We start from the raw sequence: 25,391 nt of genomic DNA, 5'->3' as shown, positions 1-25,391 counted from the left end.
TTGGTGGTGAGGGGCCTCCCCGGGTCCGGATGGTGGTCCCATGGCCCCGGGGTTGGGGGGGGGTACCCGAGAAATTTTCTGGCACATCCTCTTTGGGCGGAGGATCCACACCTGGTTATACGTGACTTCAAGGTGGAAACCGGGGGTGGGGGGGGGGCCGGCCGAAGGCAATCCACGTTTAACCTAAATTAACCTAACCTAACATAATCCAACCTAACCTAACCATACACCTAACTTTTTGTTGAGGGGGGCGGGGGCCCCCCCGAAATAAAAAACCTAAACACAAGAGGCCGTCGCAATATAACCTAACCTAACAGCCTCTAACCTAACCTAACCAGACCGATCACTTTTTGTCGTGCGATCAAATAAGTACATGTTGTTACATAGTGAGAGGGGAGGCAGTTGTGGAGTTTATGATACTTATTATAATCTCTTAACTCCTACATTATCCTCCTATACAATACTCTAACCTAACCTAACCAAACACAAAAGTTTTTCTATGTCTCTATACTCATTCGTATTCTATCAAGAGCACTGGTTGAGGCGGTGGGGGAGATCCACACCTAAGAGCTTTTCTGTCTCGTACGTAGGCTAAGCTAGTCTAACCTAAATTAACCTAACCTAACATAATCTAACCTAGCCTAACCATAAACCTCACTTTTTGTCTGTCTTTAACCTAATCTAATCTAACCTAAGTGATGCGTACATAGGTAAATATTTAAATATATTGAAAATACGTTCCTAGAAATTTTCACGCCCCCTCCTGTGAATTGAGTGCTAGTCACTTTAATTCCCAATCAAATGAGTCCTTTTCAATGTTTCTGCGACGTGTCCTTATGTGAGTACTTAGAAAATATAAAGGTATATCCAGGATATTCTTAAACCTGATTCTCCCTCCCATCGTGTCATTCAAGTTATAGTAGCTATGATTTTGGGGCATATTTCAAAATATATTTTATAAATTTTTATTATATTTTCTTTCTGATTACACAAGAATTGTGAAATCGTAGAGTTGATCAATCTTTGACAGTTTTACAGAAATTCTCACTTCCAATTGATGCTCTCCTATGTCCAAAACAAAATCGAACGCAACATTTAATTAATCTGCATTGAAGATGTCTCGTTTGACACATTAGTCTATGCGATGTAAGAAGTATTGTTTTGAAACCAGTCTCCGCGAGTGAAAAGTGGCAATTCGAGTGAGTGTTAATTGATATATAGAAAGGTAATTATTGTTCTAAATCAAAAGTTTGCACGATTTCGTAAATAAATAAACGTTAGGTAAGTATATTTTAGAGCTTTGAAAGGGTTTAAAAGTCAGTATATGCTGAAGTAGAGGACAAGATAGAAAATAATGGAAGGTTCTTTAAATGCAAGCCTGGCAATGTTTGATGTGAGTTCAATAATATGTCTTTTCAGTGTTTTTTCCAACGATAATAAGCAAAATATGAAAATATTTTCCTGAAATTGAAACCTCTTAGTTTAACTCAGGTATTGTACCTTTGGTAGATATAATGGTTCGAAAATAAACCATTCCCGTGATACAGAAAATTTAAGTTTGAACAATTATTAGCTATTATTTCATCATATCTCTGGTTTAGTCTGGTAGCTCTTTAATTCTACTCAAAATGTGTCCTCTTGTGGGAAGTGCAAAATACGACGAAATTACGTAACCATGGTTCTAATTCATATCCTTTAATTAGGGGGCTCAGGACTTGGTACAAAAAAAGACTAGTAATTAAAAGACTCGTACAAATAGCTCTTAATATTTTTTTTAAGTGTTTTTTCCATCGAAAATAATAAAAATATGACGAAATTACGTTCCCATGGTTCTAATTCATATCCTTCAATTATGGGGGGTCAGGACTTGGTACTGAAAATGAGTATGAATTCTTCATTTTTAGCCGTTTTGCAGAGGTAATACTGGAATATTTTGTATTTTTTTTAACTTTTGTGTGTTTTCGCAACAGAATGGCTCATATTTAAAACACTTACCCTTAGCTAGTTGAAAATGTGTATGAATTCTTCATTTTTAGCTGTTTTGCAGAGGTAATAAAGGAATATTTTGTATTTTTTCTAACTTTTGTGTGTTTTCGCAACAGAATGGCTCATATTTAAAACACTTACCCTTAGCTAGTTGAAAATGTGTATGAATTCTTCATTTTTAGCCGTTTTGCAGAGGTAATAAAGGAATATTTTGTATTTTTTCTAACTTTTGTGTGTTTTCGCAACAGAATGGCTCATATTTAAAACACTTACCCTTAGCTAGTTGAAAATGTGTATGAATTCTTCATTTTTAGCCCTTTTGCAGAGGTAATAAAGGAATATTTTGTATTTTTTCTAACTTTTGTGTGTTTTCGCAACAGAATGGCTCATATTTAAAACACTTACCCTTAGCTAGTTGAAAATGTGTATGAATTCTTCATTTTTAGCCGTTTTGCAGAGGTAATAAAGGAATATTTTGTATTTTTTCTAACTTTTGTGTGTTTTCGCAACAGAATGGCTCATATTTAAAACACTTACCCTTAGCTAGTTGAAAATGTGTATGAATTCTTCATTTTTAGCCGTTTTGCAGAGGTAATAAAGGAATATTTTGTATTTTTTCTAACTTTTGTGTGTTTTCACAACAGAATGGCTCATATTTAAAACCCAAACCCTTCGCTAGATGAAAATGAGTATGAATTATTAATTATAACACGTATAAAAGTCGTAAAAAAGGAAAATTTTGTATTTTTTCTATGTTTTTTTTCTTTTCGCAACAGAATGGCTCATATTTAAAACACTTACACTTAGCTAGTTGAAAATGTGTAGGAATTCTTCATTTTTACCCATATTGCAGAGGTAATAAAGGAATATTTTGTATTTTTTCTAACTTTTGTGTGTTTTCGCAACAGAATGGCTCATATTTAAAACACTTACCCTTAGCTAGTTGAAAATGTGTATGAATTCTTCATTTTTAGCCGTTTTGCAGAGGTAATAAAGGAATATTTTGTATTTTTTCTAACTTTTGTGTGTTGTCGCAACAGAATGGCTCATATTTAAAACACTTACCCTTAGCTAGTTGAAAATGTGTATGAATTCTTCATTTTTAGCCGTTTTGCAGAGGTAATAAAGGAATATTTTGTATTTTTTCTAACTTTTGTGTGTTTTCGCAACAGAATGGCTCATATTTAAAACACTTACCCTTAGCTAGTTGAAAATGTGTATGAATTCTTCATTTTTAGCCGTTTTGCAGAGGTAATAAAGGAATATTTTGTATTTTTTCTAACTTTTGTGTGTTTTTGCGACAGAATGGCTCATATTTAAAACACACACCCGTAGCTAGTTGAAAATGTGTATAAATTCTTCATTTTTACCCGTATTGCCGAGTTAATAATGGAACATTTTGTATTTTTTCTAACTTTTGTGTGTTTTCACAATAGATTAGGTCATATTTAAAACACTTACCCTTAGCTAGTTGAAAATGTGTACGAATTCTTCATTTTTAGCCGTTTTGCATAGGTAATATAGGAAAATTTTGGCATTTTTTCTAACTTTTGTGTGTTTTAACTACAGACTGGCTCATATTTAAAACACTGACCCGTAGCTAGTTGAAAATGTGTATTAATTATTCATTTTTATCCGATTTGCATAGGTAATACATGAATATTTTGTATTTTTTCTAACTTTTGTGTGTTTTTGCAGCAGAATGGCCCATATTTAAAATATTTACCCTTAGCTAGTTGAAATGTGTAAAAATTCCAAATTTTTACAAGATAATAGGAGTTAAAATATTAATATTTTGTATTTTTTAAATCTTTTTTTTTTTTTATAAACAGAATTTCTAAACTTTAAAAAACTTACCCTTAGATAGTTGAAAATGTGTATGAATTCTTCATTTTTACCCGGATTGCAGAGGTAATAAAGGAATATTTTGTATTTTTTGTAACTTTTGTGTGTTTTTGCAACAGAATGGCTCATATTTAAAACACTTACCCTTAGCTAGTTGAAAATGTGTATGAATTCTTCATTTTTAGCCGTATTGCAGAGGTAATAAAGCAACATTTTGCATTTTTTCGAACTTTTGTGTGTTTACGCAATAGAATGGCTCATATTTAAAACATTTACCCTTTAGCTAGTTGAAAATGTGTATGAATTCTTCATTTTTAGCCGTATTGCAGAGGTAATAAAGGAATATTTTGTATTTTTTCTAACTTTTGTGTGTTTTCGCAACAGAATGGGTCATATTTAAAACACTTACCCTTAGCTAGTTGAAAATGTGTATGAATTCTTCATTTTTAGCCGTTTTGCAGAGGTAATAACGGAATATTTCGTATTTTTTCTAACTGTTGTGTGTTTTAACAACAGAATGGCTCATATTTATAACACTTACCCTTAGCTAGTTGAAAATGAGTATGAATTCTTCATTTTTACCTTTATTGCAGAGTTATAAAAGGAATATTTTGTATTTTTTCATACTTTTGTGTTTTTTAGAAATAGAATGGCTCATATTTAAAACATTTACCCTTTATCTAGTTGAAAATGTGTATGAATTCTTCATTTTTAGCCATATTGCATAGGTAATAACGGGACATTTTGCATTTTTTCTAACTTTTGTGTGTTTACACGATAGAAAGGCTCATATTAAAAACATTCACCCTTTAGATAGTTGAAGATCTGTATAAATTCTTCATTTTTAGCCGTATTGCAGAGATAATAAGGGATCATTTTGCATTTTATCAAACTTTTGTGTGTTTTCGCAATAAGATGGCTCATATTTAAAACATTTACCCTTAGCTAGTTGAAAATGTGTATGAACTCTTCATTTTTATCCGTTTTGCATAGGTAATAAAGGAATATTTTGTATTTTTTCTAATTTTTGTGTGTTTTCGCAACAGACTGGCTCATATTTAAAACACTAACCCTTAGCTAGTTGAAAATGTGTATGAATTCTTCATTTTTACCCGCATTGCAGAGGGAATAAATGAATATTTTGTATTTTTTCTACCTTTTGTGTGTTTTTTGCAACAGAATTGCTCATATTTAAAACACTCACTCTTATCTAGTTGAATATGTTTATTTTTTATTATTTTTTTGACTTAGTTGTGATTTTATATAGTTATATTTTGTATTTTTTCTATCTTTTGTGTGTTAATGCAATATATTGGCTAATATTTAAAACATTTTACCTTTAGATCTTTTAAAATTTTTATAAATTCCTCATTTTTACCCATATTGCATAGTTAATAAAGAATTATTTTGTATTTTTTCTAACCTTCGTATGTTTTTGCAATATGAAGGTCCATATTTAAAACACATACCCTTTAGCTAGTTGAAAATGGGAATGAATTCTTAATTTTTAGACGATTTCCCGAATACATATTTGACTATTTTGTATTTTTTCTAACTTTTGTGTGTTTTCGCAACAGAACTCAGACCTATATGGTATTGATTTCAGTGCCCTAAGAGAAAAGTGCTTAAAAAATGATTGTGAATTTGTTTATTAATAAAATGCGTATATATACATCAATGTCTCTAAATCACCACTTGAGATTTCTTCATCTTTGATGACTTGGCAACTGTCGTGAACTACTCATCCCTTTAACTTATTTTGATTCACTGTATATTGATCTTGATTGACTGCAAAGTCAGGGTCACATTTTCTACAGTACAATGTAACTTCACTCTTGTCATATCTCTTTGTATAGTCAATAATACTATTTGCATTCATATCATGAAATTCCCGAGTTTCAGTCTGTCTATTTGATGCAATATCACATACAATGTTTTCAAATGGTGAATCACATTCCGTCACAGCCAAATAAAAATCCCTTGGCTTATAGTCATAGTACGTGGTGACATCACAACGATGACGTAGAAACCAAATTGTCTTGTTATACCAACAGTTGAATCGTACACCAGATTCCTCTTCCCAGAATAATTTAAATCCACGACGATACCAATCTCGTAGAAATAAACTAAAATCACGTTTAGGATTCTTTCCAATCATAGCGGGGTAAGTATTCTCCCACTGATTACATTTATCATAGTGACAATTGGAGCACAGGTGCCCTCTAGGATGAGAGTCACACACCACCTCAAGACATGAACTACATCCTTTAATTTGTACTGCATAGCCTCTATGTAATTTACAAGGATTACATAATTTACAATTTTCACTATAGTCATCAATAATTTTACAATGCTCACATTGAGTCCAACTGCCAAGAGTGTACATGCACAATGGACATATATAGAACATTTTTCGGTTTTCCGATGTCAACTCACTCACAGCTAAAACGAAACTGATCCTCCTCGCACGATAAATTCAAGGTGTAGGGAAATGGTGGAGAGGAGTAGCTCTGTCACGTTATCTCTTTCGCAGGAGGGGGGAACCATCTACATTGAATCCATTGGCAATGTTTTCAAAAGTTTATCCACAATAGGATTCTGCTTTGTTCCAATTAATATATTAATAAGTTGAGTATATGCATTCTAATCACATTTTAAAAGTTTCATACAATAGTCCAATGGGGGAGAATCACTCCTCATTATATTGTCAAGTGTTGCCTGACAAGAGAATATCCTGCGTTTAAGAGATAACTTGAGAAAATCATCATCCAAAATCAAATGTTTTTCCATAAACACTAGATTTGATCTAATTCTCTCTTTCTCAAATTTATTCATTTTTCAAACCTTTCACTCCGACTGCTGACTCTAGACTGACCCTGATTCGTTAGCTCTAACCAGAAAAGAAAGAAAACATTTTCGATTTCGAAACAATTTTATTGAATAATTACAACAACAACAATAATACAGAGCATGTACAATTAGCGATACTGTTTATTGTCTTCAATATGTTTCACCAATACACTTAAAGCACATTGAAGTCTATTCACATGTGCTATATCAACTGTTGCGGCGAAACATAATTGATCCTCCATTTTAAATTTTCTCAAGGATATCACATATCTTGCATATACTGCATCCCATTCCAGACAAAGCCGCGATCCTTTCGTAATTTCCACCGTAATGTTTGGTGCTCTTGTACTATTATCATCAGCTCCACTATTAACTTCTAATAGAGTAAACATTCCACTCATTATTACAAATATATATCCAAAAGAGTAGAGTCAAAACTGTCCTTCTCAATCCTTGAATTCTATTCACAGAGTAATAAAAATATAACAAAAATCCTTTCTTTATATTCACTCCGCCATTACTATTTAACCGACTCGCTGATTGGCTGAGAAGGGAAACACGTGATCTAACTGTTTCCGGGAAACTCATAACATTCGCTGAGAGCGTGCCAAAAACAACAACAACAACAAATAAATCGACCTTGACATTCGCTGAGAGCGTGCCAAAAACAACAACAACAACATCGACCTTGACATTCGCTGAGAGCGTGCACTTACAACAACAACAACATCGACCTTGGAAATTTAGGTCATTGACCCCATTAACCACGTGTTCTCCCCAGGGAGGCTATGCCCATATATGGACTCCCGTCACGAGTAGCACCTCCCTCTCTACTAACACCTGGGACTTTGTTTTCTCCAACTGATTTGTATAAACGTAAAAAAAAAACACCTACTACAAGTGGTAGTGGCAAGCTCATGCCTCGAAAGGGTGGGGATGCTCCCGATTAGAATCCCTGATCTTAAACCAGTTAATTGAGAATAAAACGTGAACAGGAAATAATAAACAGGATACATTTGTAATGTAATACAGTGTTTCACTTACAAACCGCAACAGCCTTGTTACTCGTTTGGCACCTCGAACAAATGTTGGTACTTGTCGGTTATTGGAAACACACCCAAAAATATAATTCAGGTTCATCCTAACGAAGACTTACATAAAATAAGGATAAAATAATACTTTAGAAACAAAATTGTGGAAACCTAACCCAACCGTAACCTAGTAACGTAACATAACGTACCCTCCCCCCCTAATATGCAAATATAAAGCCCAAATTGTACCAGTCCAATGAATTGCACCATCCGTCACTTGTTTTGGTATCCAAGAAACCGGTTTTCTGAGATGTAACCTAAGCGTAATTCTTGAATGTGTTTCCAATAACCGACAAGTACCAAAATTTTATATCTGTTTTTTATTTCTTTATATCATTCTTTAGCCCCTTGCTTTGGGTGTCACCAGACTAAGTTTTAAATATATGTTTATACTTTTTGCCCTGACTTAGTTTTCAGCGGTTAATCAGTGGTGGGCGGGTGTTCATTATTTTCGTTTTGTAGTGTAGGTGCTTTTTTTCTTTCTCCCTGTATTTCCTGTAATAGTCTTTCAGGGAGGGGGGATATACGACGTTTTTTCTTTTATTTTTAGAACTGTTTGTTGAATGAACAGTCGAATAATCAATAAACAGTAATCACAAGCAATCAATAAAAGTAATCAAACTACATGTTTTTCCAGAAATAAACTAAATAATTTGTCGCTAAATTCTACGCTAAATGCGCCAACTCCTAAAAATAGTGCTGCATTTGATCCAAAAATCGTTGGAGTGTATGATCTTCGCCTTATAATAAAAACAGAGATAAAAAAGCTAAATACTTACATGTCTTCATTATAAAGGTAACACAGAAGAAAATGAGCATAAAACTCTTCATTCTTCAGAGAATCAGCCTAAAATTAAGGTGTGATTTGTAGAATAATAACAACTTAATACAGAAGAAAGAAGAGTTGAAAAGAAAAACTTAATTATAAAAGAAAAAAAATCGTCCAGATTGAAAATTTTTCAAACAAAACATAAAATAACAATGGAAACGTTCAGTTGCTCTCCCATAAAATGAACCAAAGCTTTTTTTTTCTGCACAATTGCATCTGCAAGTATTTTTCCAAAAATGAATTGGCTGACCTGATCTTGAAGCGAATATTCCTTCCTTCCCTGTACACGAATGAGGGCATTTTCAGATTCTGTATTGATAGTACGGTGCTTAAACACCAATTTTCTAAAGTAAAAATCTCCATTAGTTCTCACTTTTTATATTATTTGAGACTTGTTTGCTTTTTTTGTTAAGGAAAAATCCTTGGAAAACCACAAGTGTGATGTTTATAAGCAGGCACGTAAAGAGGAATGGGGGAATGCTTAGAACACACCCTTACCCTGGGAAATCCTGTATTTACATACCTTGCCCACATTTTCGTTTTTTGTATAATTCGCTTGTTTTGGGAGCATCTTGACAAGCTCTGCCAGTCCCCGAAACGAGCTTGAACGTACGTGCTTAGATGATACACATAAAAAAGTATTACGTTTTCTTCCAGAGTTGAAGTTTTGATTAAAATGTGTTGAATGTGTGGAGAAGGGAATTTTTCAGAACTGCTGTATTTAAAGCTGGTAGCCTTAGGACCAGGCACAGTCAATACGAAATAAACTTATATTACATCTACTAAAGCAAAAACAACAATCTTCTTCAGAGATTCCCGCTTTACGCTTCAGAGTCTCTTCAGAGATTCAAAGTTTATTACTCTTATTTATCTGGCTCAAGCATGACCCCAAGAGAAAATACTAACAAGTCTAGTTGATCAGTGTTCTAGGGACTAAGTAGGTTCAAATAATATTTTCCAAAAAGAAATACCTGATAATTGTCACACTTTCCAACTTTTTCATTTTGGATCAACTTTGGAAAAAATACTTAAAATAACTTTGTATTTTAACTTAAAATAAAAACATAAAAATGAAAATTCCTATGCAGTTTTCAATGATTAGAACAATGCATTGTAATACAAAAATGGACAGAGGTACTTTAGTACTACGCAGGGCCTTGGGGAAGAATCATATGTGGGGCCAAGAGTTGTAAGCGTGTGGCATATAGATCCAGCAATAAAATCATGGGCCTCTAATGGTGTAGGCGTTTCTTATCATTAATACAAAATACAGTAACAGTACCTTGTGCAGATCCTTTTTTACTGTTTCGTTATTATTATTTCTATATTACGTGGGCGCAGAGCTGGATCTAGGTTTTTTCTTAGGGAGAGGAGGGGGGCGAATGTAGATTTCGCCGCCCCCTGCCGCAATATCAATTTTGCAAGTATTACGATTTTCGTTTAGAGGGACAGTTGAATGTATTTCATGGGAAAATAATGGTAGCGGTATGTATTTATTACATATGTTATTGATCAAAAGTGCTGGTTTATCAACTCACAATTTATTTTCCACTACTTTTGAGAGATGCATGATATAATTGATTTGAAAAGAACTTCATTCTCTCAAATATAGCCTAAAGTAGCAGCCTTTTAAACTGGTAGTGGGTCAAGTTAATCAAATGTAAAGCGTAAAATTCATTAAATGTACATTTATTCAGTACACCAGTACACACAACCAGTACATTCATCTAACAGTTCGTGGTAACAAACTCTAAGTGAGGAGCAACTCGGTCCAATAATAACCACAGCTCGAACATTTTGACAACAATAGATACATCGAAAGAAATGACTTCCAACACTGATTCCAAATATATAAAATACATTAGTGTTACCCATCAAAAGTTACAGACCTGAGACAACTTGCCTGATTTTCGGAAAAAGGAGAAACATTTCGAAAAAGGGAATGGGCTCATAATGATAATCACACCATCAGATTCAGCATATCAAAGAGCCCCATGGCAGAGGTTTCGGGCCCCTGTCTGCAAAAATGTAGAATTTTGTAGTTTTTGCCAGAGGAAACATGTCGGATGTGTGTTAATTGTTTCTTTTTTTTTCAGTGAAGATGGTATCGACCAAACGGTCCTAAAAGACCAGGAGAGACCTCATTCAAATGAAAACTGAAAGCTCTAGTGCCCAAAAAGACAGGAGAACAACTAGCTTCCTTTCCATACCCCCTTTTACCCCAAAGACATCCGATAAAATTCTGAGAAGGATATACTGTTCAGCATAGTCGAAAAGTCCAACAATCACGCCTCTGGGGCTGATGTGACACCCTGAAGCCCTTGCGGAAAGGGCAAATGAAATTTGTCCATTATTTACATAATAAATGTGTTATTGCGAAATAAACATATATTTTCTTAGGGGGAGGGGGGAGGGTGAGGGAAAGGGATGATTTTCGGCGGAAGGTAATTTTCCAAGAGGATAATTTTGAGAGAACTGTTCAGGGAAATTTTCTGTGGGGTTGGAATTTTCAGGGAGAAATTTCCCGAGTGGTGGGGGGATTTTCCACGGGATAATTTTTTTTTTTGGGGGGGGGGATTTCCATTGGGGGAGCTTTGGTTCCCTGCAAAAATATATCGAGGAGGGTAGGGGGATTTCAGGCGTGATGTAGCAAAGGACAAGAAATTCAAAAAAAAGTTCTTTTTTTTTTCAAATGAAAGTAACGAGAATTTTCTAGGGAGAATTTTCAGCGAGGATGGAGTTGTCCAGAGGTTTTTTTAGGAGGGGAAATTTTAATGGGAGAATTTTTCGCGTAGGAGTTTCCACGGAGTTAGAGGCGTGTTTCCCCGGCATTCTTTGAACACCGATCAGAAATTAAGTTGAAAACATTTTTTTTCCAACTGAAAGCGAGGAGCAACAATTAAACTTAAAAACAAAGAAAAATTATTCCACATATGAGGGGATTACCCCCTCCCCAATCCCTCGCCCTTTATGCTAAAGTTTGACTTTTTGTCTCAATTCTACAAGAACGATTCCTGAAACACAAGGGCCGTTTAATTGGAATAAGAAGCTTTCTTAAAGTACTAAAAAACTTTTGCGTAAAAAGTTAGGAATTGAGGAGGGTACAGTCCCATCATATAAGAAATTATTTCAATTAATTTTAAGTCTTAATGTTGCTCTTCACTCTCAGCTTGACAAACTTGTTTTTTTTTAAACTAATAATAATTTAATACATATCAATGTATTTACCACATAATCACAAATATCAAAACTGGAAATGCCTTTTTTTCTGTTTTACAAACTCAACGCTCCTTTCAGGAATAAATATGGATGCAAAGACTTCATTTGAAATATTGTAATCTTCTTCTCTTTTCTAGCTTTTGTTTCAGCAAACCTCCTCTCTTTTTTTTATATTCGAAGTACAGGAAACATTCAGTACGGATATATATTCCCGGTGGTTATCAAAAACGCGTACAGGCTTATATTTCTGCTAGCACTGCATCTTATGTTGCCAATTTTACCATTTCGCTAATTTGCCTAAAAATTTTGATCTTAGTTTCAACGCACAAATTTAAGAGTCAGGTTGAGTCTCGCCATGAATGGTGCAGCAAGAGTCATATGGCGTCTATATCTTATGAATCTTAAACACAAATTATGGAAAACAGATCCCGCCTTATCTTAATCTATGTATATGATGGTTGGAAGAGTCAATTGTCGTACACACCTCTTATTAGCATTCTTGTTGCCTCTCTTTTTCTTATTATTCTTTCCTTTATTATTTTTTATTACCAATTGCCTCTCCTTTCATTGCAGGGCAATGGGAAAGCATAACGCCTGTACACGTTAATCGCTTCAAATCTTAGGTAAACTATGGTTACAGCGACAGCTGCAACCTAGCAAAGTAAGAAACTAGAACGATGTTCTATTTGAGCTTTATAAGTAAAAAAAAAAAAAATAATAAAAAAAAAAAAAAAAAAAAAAATTGTCTGACCGAAAGTAAGGAGCAACATTAAAACTTACAACGAACAGAAATTATTCCGTATATGAGGAGGGCTGTCCCCTTTTCAATACCTCGCTCTTCACGCAAACGTTTTTTTAGTACTTAAAAAAAAGCTTCTTTTTCTAATTAAATGGCCCTTGTGTTTCAGGAGTCGTTCTTAAAGAGTTAGGACAAAAAGTCAAATTTTAACGTAAAGAATAAGGTATTGAAGAGGGGGCTACCCCCCTCGTATACGGAATAATCACTGCTCGCCTTAAGTTTTAATGTTGATCCTTACTGTCAGTTAAAAAAAAAATAGTTATTTATTTAACTTCTGGTCATTTTTCACATGATGCCAGGAAATCCAAGGAGGGGGTAACGAGGTATTGCAGAGGGGACAGCCCCCTATATGCGAATAATTTCAGTTAGTTTTAACGTTTAATATTGCTTCTTACTTTCAGTTGAAAAACTTGTTTTTCCAGTTTAATTTCTGATCGGGTTTAGAATAATGCATGGAAATTCACCCCCCCCCCCTCTATGGAAAATCCCCCACGGAAAATTCCTACGGACAATTCAATCTGGAAAATTCTCCTTAGCCTACTTTGGTTTGTAAAAAAAATACTTGTTTTTCATTTAATTTCCGATCGTTTTTCAAAATATGTTGGAAATCCCCCGCTGTGGAAAATTTTTTCCAGGAAATCCCACCCCCAGCCCTCCAATTGAAAAGTCTCTCCCTCCAAAAATTCCCCAAGGGAGTATTTATCCCACAGAAAAATCCCCCAGAGAATTTCAACCCGCAGAATTCCCCTGGACAATTCCAAGGAAAATATTCACATACAAGGGTCACCAAAGACAAATAAAAAGGATTTCGTAAAAGAATTCTGATGAATTCCCACGTTGTAAATTATCCCCTGGAAAATTCTCTCCCCACGAAAAATATCCCCCCCTAAAAAAAATCCGTCTGTGTATTTCCCAATAACAAGTAGTATCAGAGGCAACGCTGTAGCGTTGCCTATAGTAAAGGTCATACGGCTCCAATGTTTTATTATTTATTTATTTAATAATGCAGAAGCCTAAAACCTACTGCGTCATTGGCGCTTTACTGAAAACGAATTATATTACAAATGTTTTCTTTTGTACTTAATATTGAAAATAAATTTTAAAATTACAGTAAAATTTTGAACTGATGAGCTTTTAGCAATTAATATCATTGTGCATCAAATATTCAGTTTAATTTATTATTTCTTTTCAAGATTGGTCAAGACAAATATAGTTTCACTACAAACAAAATTTGGATACTGCCCCCTTCTTTAACTGTAAAAACCTAAAGCCTTCTGCATCATTGGTGCTTCACTGAAAACGAATTACTCGTATGTTACAAATTTATTATTTTCCAGTTCTTACAGCATTAAAAATGAAAATAAAAATTACAGTGAAAAAAATCTTGAACTGATGGTTCTTTCAACAATTAATATCATTATATATCTAATATTTAATTTGATTTTGTTTATAATTTCCAAGACTTTTCAAGACTCATATAGTTTTGCCATTTTTTTTTAACTCTGCCATTTTTTGTAACTAATCGTGTTAGTTTGTTACGAAAGCATTCTATGGCTTCTAGGCATTTCTATTTGAGCAGAAAACTGCACCTCAAACTTTGTGGAACATGCATTTTCTTGCATGAAACACCAAAATATAATAAAATGTCAAGTTTCGGAGTGTTCCACCACTCGCAAGCAAGTGCCATTGGTATTTTTGAATCCGCATGGGCAATTTAGGGGGTGGAGGGTAGGCTAATTCTCTTTGCAGCCCCATTCCGTCGTGGTATGATTCACATTTTCAACACCTGGCGTCCGGACTATCATATAATCTACGAAGCATACAACTACCCCAAATCAGTATCAATAAATAAATGAAACCCAAAACAGAACAAAAATTAAAATAAATATTAGAGTCAAACTCAAAACGAGCATATATTAATATGAGTAGGGTTCAAAACCCCCATGCTTTCTAAACGCCAGAATATAATTTGTACTTTACTGAAAAAAATTCAAATGAGTTTACTGAAACAAAATGTGCATTGTCAATTTAATATACATATGCTGATATTTATTCCCTAAAATCTTAATTAATTTTTTGATTTCTTAAAGTTACAGAAGTGGAAATATTTCAAAGAATTGTTTTCAGTAAAGCACCAATGACGCAGTAGGTTTTAGGCTTCTGCAGTGAGACGATACCCAAACTCTTGTTTGTAGTTATTTTTATTCGATTCAAACTTGATTTGCATATTCAATTTAAGTCTGACTTGTTTTAGGATTTATTTAGTCATTTGCTTTAATATATATTGTATGTTTATTCACATTGATTGTTTATTTAATTTCTGTTTGTTTTAAGTTTCTTTTATACTTTAATAACAAAATATTTGTTTTCGTTTTAAACTTGATTTTCATATTCAATCTAAGCATTACTCGCCTTAAGATCTATTTATTCATTTATATTATTTCTTGTTGTTTGTTTTTTGCATGATTGTTTATTTAATTTATGTTCGTTTTGGGTTTCATTTATTCTTTACTAGTAATTTCTGATCGTTTTGAGTTTGAATTTTAACAGGTATTTGTATCTCCTGAGCTTAAGTTTAAAATGCCCTTTACTTTTCTTTGAAAAACTTATTTTTCGAAAGTTTTTTTTCATTAATAACTATACAATAGGCAAATTTCACAGCCTACAGTTCTTCCCCAGGGGCTTGGGGGGGGGGGGGGGGTCATGTCATCACAAGAGGCATAGTTATTTGACCTTTCAACTATTCTGAACGAAGTAGTTATTTCAAAATTTTGATCGGATGACTTTGGGGGAAAAGGGGCACAGGAGGGACGTTAGTAGCCCTCTAATCTTTTTGGTTACGGAAAAAAGAGCACTACATTTTTTTTATTTCCGTTCAAGTGAGCCCTCTTCTGATCTTCAAGGACCTTTAGTTCAATACGAAAAAAAAAACAAAAAAAAAACACGCATTCGCGATCTTTCTTCGGAAAAAAAAATTTACATTTTTGCAGATGGGAGCCTGATCCAGCTCTGCGTGGGTGGTTTCAATTCATTCAGTTGTTCATTCTAAATACTTTTGTATGCAAAACAAACAAACAAGATACTCATCATTTCTGCTGAATCTGCTGGAAACAGCGTTTTATTAATTGTTCAGAAGAACCTAAACACCCATAAAAAATGATCTTCAAAAATATTGGTCATAGACTGCAGATGCAATGGTGACATGCATGTCAAAACAACTCTGTATGCAGCAGCAACGAGGGGAAAAAGATCTCAAACGGACAAAACATACCAGTATTAGTATTACCTTGTTGTTGTTGTTTGTTTCTTTTGGACCATTCATAGCCCATCCATTGATATTTTGTGAGGGTTTATTTAACCGATGGATTTCCTTCCCTTTCGCCTTTGCGGCAGCTGGTATCAAACCCCGGACCCTGTATTGTCAAGCAGAAATCAATCATCTCTGCTACCATTATAAATTAAAAATTGAAGGACATCATTATGACGTTTTGAAACAAGATATACCAAGAAAGATCCTGTCACTTATTTAATCACCATATGTTCCTCTGATTGGTTTTGGGTGACCAAGAATGACCTAATTTGTTTGTATGCAGGAGTCAAAGTCAATAAACTCAACTAAATTCATGATAATTGTTATAAATGCCAAAAAGAGTTCTAAAATATTGAGTGATATACAGCACTTCTATGAAAACTGGACTTTGAAGAAATTCACTATACCATAACTTTTAAGCAGTTATGGATTAAGCAGTTAATACTTACTTAATCTTAGACTATGGCGCAACAAAATGATTTGCAGAAACCTGAGGTGAGTGCCCAGCCCCTCTAGTTAAATTGTATACATATTACATTTAAACTTGAATGAGACAGTTAAACATTCTTCTAAATTTGCAGTTAAATAACAGGTAACTGAAGTTAAATCAAAAAGATTACAGTATCTTAACTTTGAAGATATTCAAAAATAATTCTTTATGGAATTAATTGATAACTGATCCAGGTTGCAGCGGTAGCTAGTAACCTAGTAAGAGACGATCACGTCCAATACTAAGAAATATAATAACCCATAACTCCTTAAAATACAGTCAGATCAAAACAAGAAGTACACTATTAGAACCGCCTTGTTCGAAATCCCTATATAGGAAACTTGCCATCTCTTGGCTTGAATAACAAGGGAAATATATTGGCTTGAAAATTAAGGAATTACTAATAGGAAGGAAGGTTCTAGGGAAGTATATTGACATTTGAGCACTGACATCAAAATTCACTCAAGAAGCACCTGGAATCCAACCTAGAGTAAAAAATAGAGAAACAACAAATAATTTTACAAAAAAAGATGCTAAGAATAATAAAGATAACATAAAGAGGGGATGACTGTGACTGATTCTAAAAACCATGGAAAGAATAATCTGATTGAGAAGTTTTTTCTAGTTGAAGCTTCTGAATTAAACTTCTTAGAATTAGTTAGAAGAATTAAATCATAAGGGGGAATTCAGCATAAATTTAAGAGTCAGAGCTAAGACAATATTTAACTTGGTGAAAATAATTCTTAGAAAAATTAACTTTTGCAGGATCTTTACGTATGGTTTGACCTGAAAATATGTTACTTTCTACCTTTCTGATACCAATGAAACAGGAAATTGGTTAACGTGTACAGCTGTCAATTCAACTAAGAGCCTCAAGGCTCCTTGACAAACCACATGTGCACATGGGTATGACCTTTAGAGAGAAGTTCAGAACTTTTTTTCCATTTAAAGGGTGGGGAGGGGGAGAGGGTCCAGTAAAAAATGTTTTTAGGTTGCTATTCTGAAACCATTCTAGGTCCTCCCCCCTCTGTCCAGTGTCCAGATGAACATAATAAGTGAAACAAAATTAAAAAAAAATAAGCACAAATGAATTCAAATAATATAGCTTACATCATACTCCATCTGTTCAAACATCAATAATTTTTCTTTAATAACATCTACTGATAATGACTCCATTTTTGTGATGGATGTAAATCCTACCTATAATACAAATTTTAATTATAAATATTAGAAAAAACAAATCCCAATAGACCAAACATCCAATAGGGGATAATCTTTAAAGGTAGCTATTGCATGACCATGTGGGATTTCTAACACAACAACTAGAAAATGTATCACAAAAGCTGAATTTGAGTCTAAGGTTAAGGTGTTAAGATCTGATAATACATCCATATAAAGAAAATTGAACAAAACATGACAAGCTCTCTTTCAAACTTCTTTTTGGTATACAGTACAATAACTGATCTAGTTCTTTAAAACATAGTCCTTTAGTGTGAATATGTTATTTTCAGCTAAAGTTATAAATCACATGGTTAACTTTGGAATTGTCTGGATTTCATAGTTCAAGGCTCAAAATCCAAGACTTGACTCAAACTTTAAAACTTCAAAAGTAAATTTCAGATTGAAGGATAAATATATAGCATGAATAAAAATGGGTCCAATCTCTACACAGGAAGCTATCCCCCTGCCTTAGGATAGGTCCAAATACAGTCATACCATATGTAATTTTAAAAGGTATTGTGACCTGAAATCTTTTTGCACCTCTTTTCCCCACAACAGTAAAAAACCCTCTGAAATTATACTTTCCAAAGACTGAGCCCCTAGTTTGCATACCAGTGAAAAAGTGTTATTCAAGGATAAACAATGTTATAGTAAAAATAACAAAATATTGCAGTGATTTGGTAGTATATCATAGGCAGCGCAATTTCGCTGCCTAAATAAAGAACAATGTTGGCACAATGTATTAATTTTTTTTTGTGTTTTCCATAACCAGGGCACTTTGTACTGAAGGAATTGTTGCAGAAACTTCAAAAAGGGCTCATTTGATTGAAAATTGGAATGGCTAGTGCCCTTTTTAATAGTCAAAAGTGATTGAAAGGCAGCTAACACCCCTTCTATGCCCACCATTTCCCCAAACACAGTCCATCAAAATTTTGAGATAGCCATTTTGTTCCACATAGTTGATTTCCAGATAGAAATTATATTTTTGAGGACACTCCCCTCACAGCCCTCAGGACAAGGGTTGTAAGCTATGCCTTGGAGGCATATAAGGTTTTTTATAGAAAGCTTTGTCATAGAAACTTCCAAAAACGGCTCATTCGATTGGAAATTCAAAGGGCTAGTACCCTTTTTAATAGTCAAAATTGATTGGAAGGAAACTAACCCCCCTCTGACACCCACCTTTGGAAGGCAACTAACACCCCTTCCATACCCACCCTTTATCCAAAAATATCCAATCAAAATTTTGAGATAGCCATTTTGTTCAAAAAAGTTGAAAGGTCCAGAAATTATATCTATGAGGATGACACTCCCCCCCACAGCCCTCAGGTCAAGGGTTGTAAGTTATGCCTTAGGGACATATAAGGTTTTTATTGAAAGCTTTGTCATAGAAACTTGAAAAGGGGCTCATTCAATTGGAAATTGAAAGGGCTAGTGCCTTTTTTAATAGTCGAAAGGGATTGGAGGGCTACTAATCCTCCTCCCACGCCCACCCTTCCATTTGCCCATTATGTTTAAAAACTAAATGTTGCCTTAAGATTAAATCAAAATGCACTGTGTTAATGCTAATTCCCAATAAGGCATCTCAGCAGTATCAGAAGAACAACTGAGGGTATTATGTTCAAACTTTTGGGGCTAATTCTGCTCTTAAAATTTAACCAAATCAAAAAAGTCTAAGTGAATCCACGCTATTAAAGAAAGTAAACAGATTTTTTCTTGCAAATGGTATCAAGTTTTCAATTTCAGGTCAACTAGAGGAGGTATGAAACTAAATTAAATGCTACTATTTGTGTCCAGATTTTGAAAAGGGTCTATGTAGTGAAAAATTGCTGAAAATTTTTCCCCAGCATACAAATAGCAGGCCAAACTAGAAAGTCTTAAAAAAAAACAAAATATTTAAAGCATTATTTTCATTTTCCCTGAAAAGACTATGTCAATATAACAAACAGAAATTAATCAAAAAACTTTTTGGAACTTTTTTGCAAGTCCTTTATATAAATCAAACATTTAAATAAAATTCAAATTCAGTATATATATATAAATATATATATATATATATATATATATATATATATATATATATATATATATATATATATATATATATATATATATATATATATATATATATATATATATATATATAATGTCATGGATCATCAGATAGGTAAACTTCCACATAAATTGAAAAATAAAAATATTCAAAATGCAAAGACATTAGTTGAATATAAATTAGCTTACCAATTATGTCAATTGTAAAGTGAAGAAGCAAGGAAGTTGGGTTTTGGAACAATTTTACTTGAGTTTACAGAACAAAACTTAGAAATATGTAAATTCATGTGTTCATATTTTGTAATGTAATTTATATTCAACTAATGTCTATATATATATATATATATATATATATATATATATATATATATATATATATATATATATATATATATATAATGTCATGGATCATCAGATAGGTAAACTTCCACATAAATTGAAAAATAAAAATATTCAAAATGCAAAGACATTAGTTGAATATAAATTACATTACAAAATATGAACACATGAATTTACATATTTCTAAGTTTTGTTCTGTAAACTCAAGTAAAATTGTTCCAAAACCCAACTTCCTTGCTTCTTCACTTTACAATTGACATAATTGGTAAGCTATTTAATCTATCCTGATTCATTGTTAATCTCAGATGGTTTTTTATAGTTTGAGCCTGAAAAATGATCTCTTTTCAGAAGTAATGCATACTGGAATTATCCAGAGTATTCAGAGAGCAATAAACAAGTTTGGAAATACCATTACTCTATCTTTGTCTTATATAAATATGAACATTTAAATAGATTAAAAAAAAAAATCTAAAGAAAAGTAGATTTAAGAGCTTCCATTTCTTCAACTAACCTTTATCTGTCTATACCAGCTTCTTTTGAGTTTGGTACATCATTTTATGTTAACTTAGAATGTGTTAGAGAAATTTCTAATTCATCTGCATATTTTTAAGTACTTATTTTTCTGTAAAAGATCTAAAGCTGAACTGGCCAGCCATGACAAAAACAAAGAAATGAATATAAAGACAACAAAACAGGTCTATTGCCAGTAAATGACGACAAATAGAAAACAAAAAAAATCCAACAAACATTTTGCTTGTATACAACAAGGTTTCTTCAGCATAGAAAAAAAATAGAAACTAAAAAATATATATAAAACTAACAAACCTTCAGGAAACCACAAAAGTGACTCAAATCACTTTTGTGGTTTCATGAAGGTAGCTACCAATTATATTTGTAAGTAATTGTATGTTATATATTTTATGTTAGTCTATTTTAGTTTTATATATATATTTTTAGTTTCTATTTTTTTTTTCTATGCTGAAGATGCTTTGTTGTATACAAGCAAAATATTTGTTGGACTTTTTTTTTGGTTCTCTTTGTTTTCATTTACTGGCCATAGACCTGTTTTATTGCCTTTATATTCATTTCTTTGTTTTTGTTAGTTTTCCATATTTTGAAATTTTGTCAGAGACCCAAATAATAATAATTCATTATGATTATAATACAGTTGATATGAACTTTTATGGGTGTTATTTTTCTATATTATAAAGTATATATTATATAATAATAAACATATTAATAAATCTCATCCAGCAATATGAACGCAAAATAAATATATTTTTATTTATTTGAATAATTAATAATTTATCCAGTATTGTCAAAAGCAATCTACTTTAAACTCATTTTTTTTTTTCATTTTGATGGTAATGTGGGGCCTGATTTGGCCCAATCATTCTAATTGCCCTTAATCTGGCCCTGGTCTATTCTTAGTAGCTGGCCTGTAAGGCAAATGTCATTAAATACCTTTTATCCTATTATTTTATTCCTTGTTTCTTTTTCTAATACAATTCATCTTTTTTGCATCTATTTAGAAATTTTTTCTTCAACATAGCATTACAAGTTCATTAGAATATACAAAATTGGATATTTATCTGTTATAGCAACAACACTCAAGAAGTGAAGTTAGGCTAATCCTAATGAAATATACCTAAGTATTATGAAAATGAAATACTTTAGTAACAAAATTATAGAAACTACAAAAGAGAAGTATGGGGTAAAAATTTACAATTGTGGCCGATGATAAAGAGACATGCTAAGAAATCAATCCTTACTTTAAAATATGTACGATGATCCTAGTTAACATATTATCCAAGGGGAGAACTTTTATCCTCATGACTTTCCTCCTTTTTCCTTCTTTTTTCAACTTAAATGAAAAGAAATTTGTATTTTTGTATGCTCTCAATGCAATGTGTAAATCTTTTGAAATTGTTGCTATAAATTTGTTTTTATAGATGATGTTGAATCTTGTTATTAAGTACATTTTTTTAAACAAAATTTTAAAATACACTTCTAAAATAAATTGAAGAATATCTTGGAACCTATATACTAACAGAATATATACCCCCACCTGCCTAGTGTGCAAATATATATCCAAAATTGCATTCTGAATCTAAATATAACCAAATGAACTTTACCTTAACCCCTATATATAGTCAAATCAGAGTATATATTTTCACATCATGGGGGTGGGGATAAAATTCATCTGTAATGCAAATGAAGATTATATTTAGACTCAAAATGTAATTTTGCATATATGTTTGCACACTAGGAGGGTGGGGGTATATATTCTGTTGGTAGATAGGTTCTAAGATATTCTTCAATGTATTTTAGAAGTGTATTTTAAAATCTTGTTTCAAAAAATGGAACTTAATAATGGGATTCAACGTCATCTATAAAAACAAACTTGTAGCAACAATTTCAAAAGATTTACAGATTTTCTTGGAGCATGGCAAAAGTTGTATTTTTTAAGCTGGAAAAAGAAGGAAAAAGAGGAAAGATTTGATGATGTAAATTTTTACCAAGTATAGAAATCAGGCCTCCCAGAATGTATTTTATAAATGGTTTTGAATCTAACCTAACCAAAATATGAACTAAAATATTTAATTAAATGCACCTACAGTGTAGTGTATATATACTCTCACTCTAAGCTGAAACAAACTACAGAAAGAAAACATTTCTGTTCAACTAAGAACTTGAGTGTTGTTGCTATAACAGATAAGTACCCCAAATGGCTTGGCTTGTTGGATATGCACACACTCAAGCTACCTGTTCATATAAATTTAACCCTAAGTTTTTTTTTGTAAATATTGAACAATTAACATAAATGGCCTACAAATAAAGTGAACATAGCCTAAGCTACCAATTGATGCTTTTATGCTTTCTGAGTATAATTGTTTTTGGTGCAAATTCAATTTCAAGCCCTTTATGGACTTCAAAAATGATTTCTATTTTCTCTATTTTAGATACAGCTTATATACCTCTGTTAGTGTCACTTGTCAAAACTGGTTTAGGCTACCCAAAAATTGAATCAACAGTGACAAGTTTGGGAATCAATAAAAGGATGAAAAATATATAATATAGGCTATATATGTGGGTTAGGTTAAAACTGAATTTGTGCCAAAAACAATTATTAGGCTATATTCAGAAAGAGCATAAAAAAAAGGCATTGAGTGTTATGTTCACTTCATTTTTAGGGCATTTATGTGAATTATTCAGTATTTACCTAGTCTTTCTTTTTTTATCTCCCATAATTCAGAAAACCATAAAAACATATTGTCAAAAATACTCATTTAGAGCTTGTATTACTAATTCACATCTGCCAACGTTCTTTCTTTTTAAATAAACTGGCTGACTGCAGGGTTGCCAAAAGTTTTAGGGACAAAAGTGTCCAAATGAGACAAAAATAGACACTTTTAGTGTCCCTCTAGAATATTATCAACTATACAGGATTGCCACTATGAATTTTCAAAACCTGTGAAAAAAGTGCTAAAAACCTGTGAAATTCATCCTTTTTTGTTCTGCTACCTCGCGGTCTGTTACCTGCTTGAGTTCTGAAGGTATTTCCAGCTTTGACATTAACACTACCTATAAATTAAGTTTAGTGCTAGTTCAATTTGAAGAGATGGCATAAAAAAATCGTCATGAGAATGTCAACTTGCTGTTTTCTGAACATTCAGAATTGGCCCTGAGCAAAAATTAAGTTTTCGAGAACTAAAAAAGTGAGAAGACAAGGTCGATTGAAATAAATTTGCTTGAGTGATACTCGATAAAAACTGGCGACCAGCGTTTGACAAAAAAAATCACAGCTGAAAGTATAAAATATAAAACAGAAACATTCGCTAGCGGCTATAAATAAAATTGAGCTGCAACATAGCTTTTCTGCGAAACTCCTTTCTTTCTTTGACAGCAGTGTAATAATAGCCATATGCACATGGCTAGACGCCACAGGGATTTACGCGGAATGCGCCAGCAGGGAATGGCCATTCACGTCTTCTTTCCAGCCTTCTCAGCGGCCTTGGTGACTTTGCCACCAGCAGTAGGTACGTCCTTGAAGTTGACCGACTTGATGGCAAACATCAACCATAAGATAGAAGAAAAAGATGAATTCGATAGTTCTAGCAAACCTCATTGGTTGTGACTTTAGGTCCTATTCCTATTCGGTGGATAAATGGAAGTACTCTGAAAATGGAAACAATGCATTCTCTGAAAGTGGTTGAAAAGTCTCAGATCGGTTCCAAGAGACAAGCGACGGCCATTATCGATTTAAACTCACCTGAAGGGGTTTTCAGTTGGGCGGCTGGGTGGCTGGATGGCATCAAGAGATTCAAGGAGGGTCTTGCCGTCAGCCTTGCCTTCTTTGCACTAAATGGCCCACCCATTGTATCATCGAAGACTGTCAGATGGCTCCAACATTTAGTCTCCTTGCCAATCAGAAATTTGGATGAAGGCAACGGATGCTGGGTTGTAACTGATCTTCTTGATGTAGGCGGAAACTTCTTTCTTGGTTTCCTCGAGACGAGCCTAGGAGAAGATGTTCCATGAGGAAAAATTCTTGAATTAAAACTCTCATTTCAGGATTGAGATGCAGAAAACGTAGTTGGAAATGAGGATATGCTTTCTTTGCGGAAAAAATGAACTAATAGGATACAAAAAAAGCAGGAGGGGAATCAAAGACAAACAAGAGAAAGAAAATAAAAGAGTAAGATCAGATTTAATAGAAAGAGTATCAGAAACAAAGAGTAACATTAAGAAATAAGAAAATAGAAGAGTAACATCAGAGCAAACATTTCGATTATTCAAGCTGAAGACAATTATAATTCTCTCCCTGACCCAGTAGTCTAAGCTGACACAATTAATGGCTGCAGAAATGGACTTGATTGATTTGGAAAGGCCTGTTGACAAAAAGGCTTTAAATGGTTTTCTCGCAACTCCAGGGCCGGATTTATGTTCTTCCTTTTCCAGTATAAAGTATAAATTATGGTTCCCCTGTGTAAGAAGTTATTTCATCCAAATGTTAATGCATTCATAAGAGTGAGATTAATGTGTTTATTAGAAAAAGATCCACGACCTGAAAAAATATCATTTAACTACCATTCTGAGATCACCAGCTCGTACAACGCCAACCAAAATAAAGCAGAACGGATTTCCTAAAATTGCCCTGGCCAATGTCCCGACACAGTCACAGTCAAAGATTAAAATAACTAAAACAATAGAAAAAGAAGTTCCGAATTCTGATTTTCATTTCCCTTCATTTTCAACACTAAATACTGAAAGCTTAAACATAGATAAAATGGCAAGGTTAAAGCAAATTGTTTATTTCCCAACGACAAAAGGTGATACTCTACTGGATCTGATTTGCAGAA

The 25,391-nt window shown here is 33.2% G+C and overlaps 1 protein-coding gene across 3 annotated transcripts in view; it reads right to left on the bottom strand.

The window, feature by feature from the left end:
- Positions 1-23,349, bottom strand: part of CSN8 (COP9 signalosome subunit 8) — a 60,395-nt gene extending 37,046 nt beyond the window's left edge. The window contains exons 1-3 of one of the 3 annotated variants that reach the window (XM_089097178.1): positions 23,315-23,349; positions 17,530-17,619; positions 8,552-8,619 (exon numbers count right to left, since the gene is read on the bottom strand). In XM_089097178.1, coding sequence (XP_088953304.1) covers positions 8,552-8,619; positions 17,530-17,595 — 134 coding nt within the window. In that variant the 5' untranslated portion in view covers positions 17,596-17,619; positions 23,315-23,349. Of the gene's footprint in view, positions 1-8,551; positions 8,620-17,529; positions 17,620-22,861; positions 22,892-23,251 lie in introns of those variants that run through there. The other 2 variants (XM_089097177.1, XM_089097175.1) reach the window with 2 other exon arrangements.
- Positions 23,350-25,391: the final 2,042 nt, after the last annotated feature.

The sequence above is a fragment of the Artemia sp. Qi Xiang Cuo genome, chromosome 11 (assembly GCF_049724085.1).
Source record: "Artemia sp. Qi Xiang Cuo chromosome 11, ASM4972408v1, whole genome shotgun sequence".
NCBI lineage: Eukaryota > Metazoa > Arthropoda > Branchiopoda > Anostraca > Artemiidae > Artemia > Artemia sp. Qi Xiang Cuo.
The sequence above is the reverse complement of the archived record's forward strand: the minus strand, read 5'-3'. Positions and strand labels throughout refer to the sequence as shown.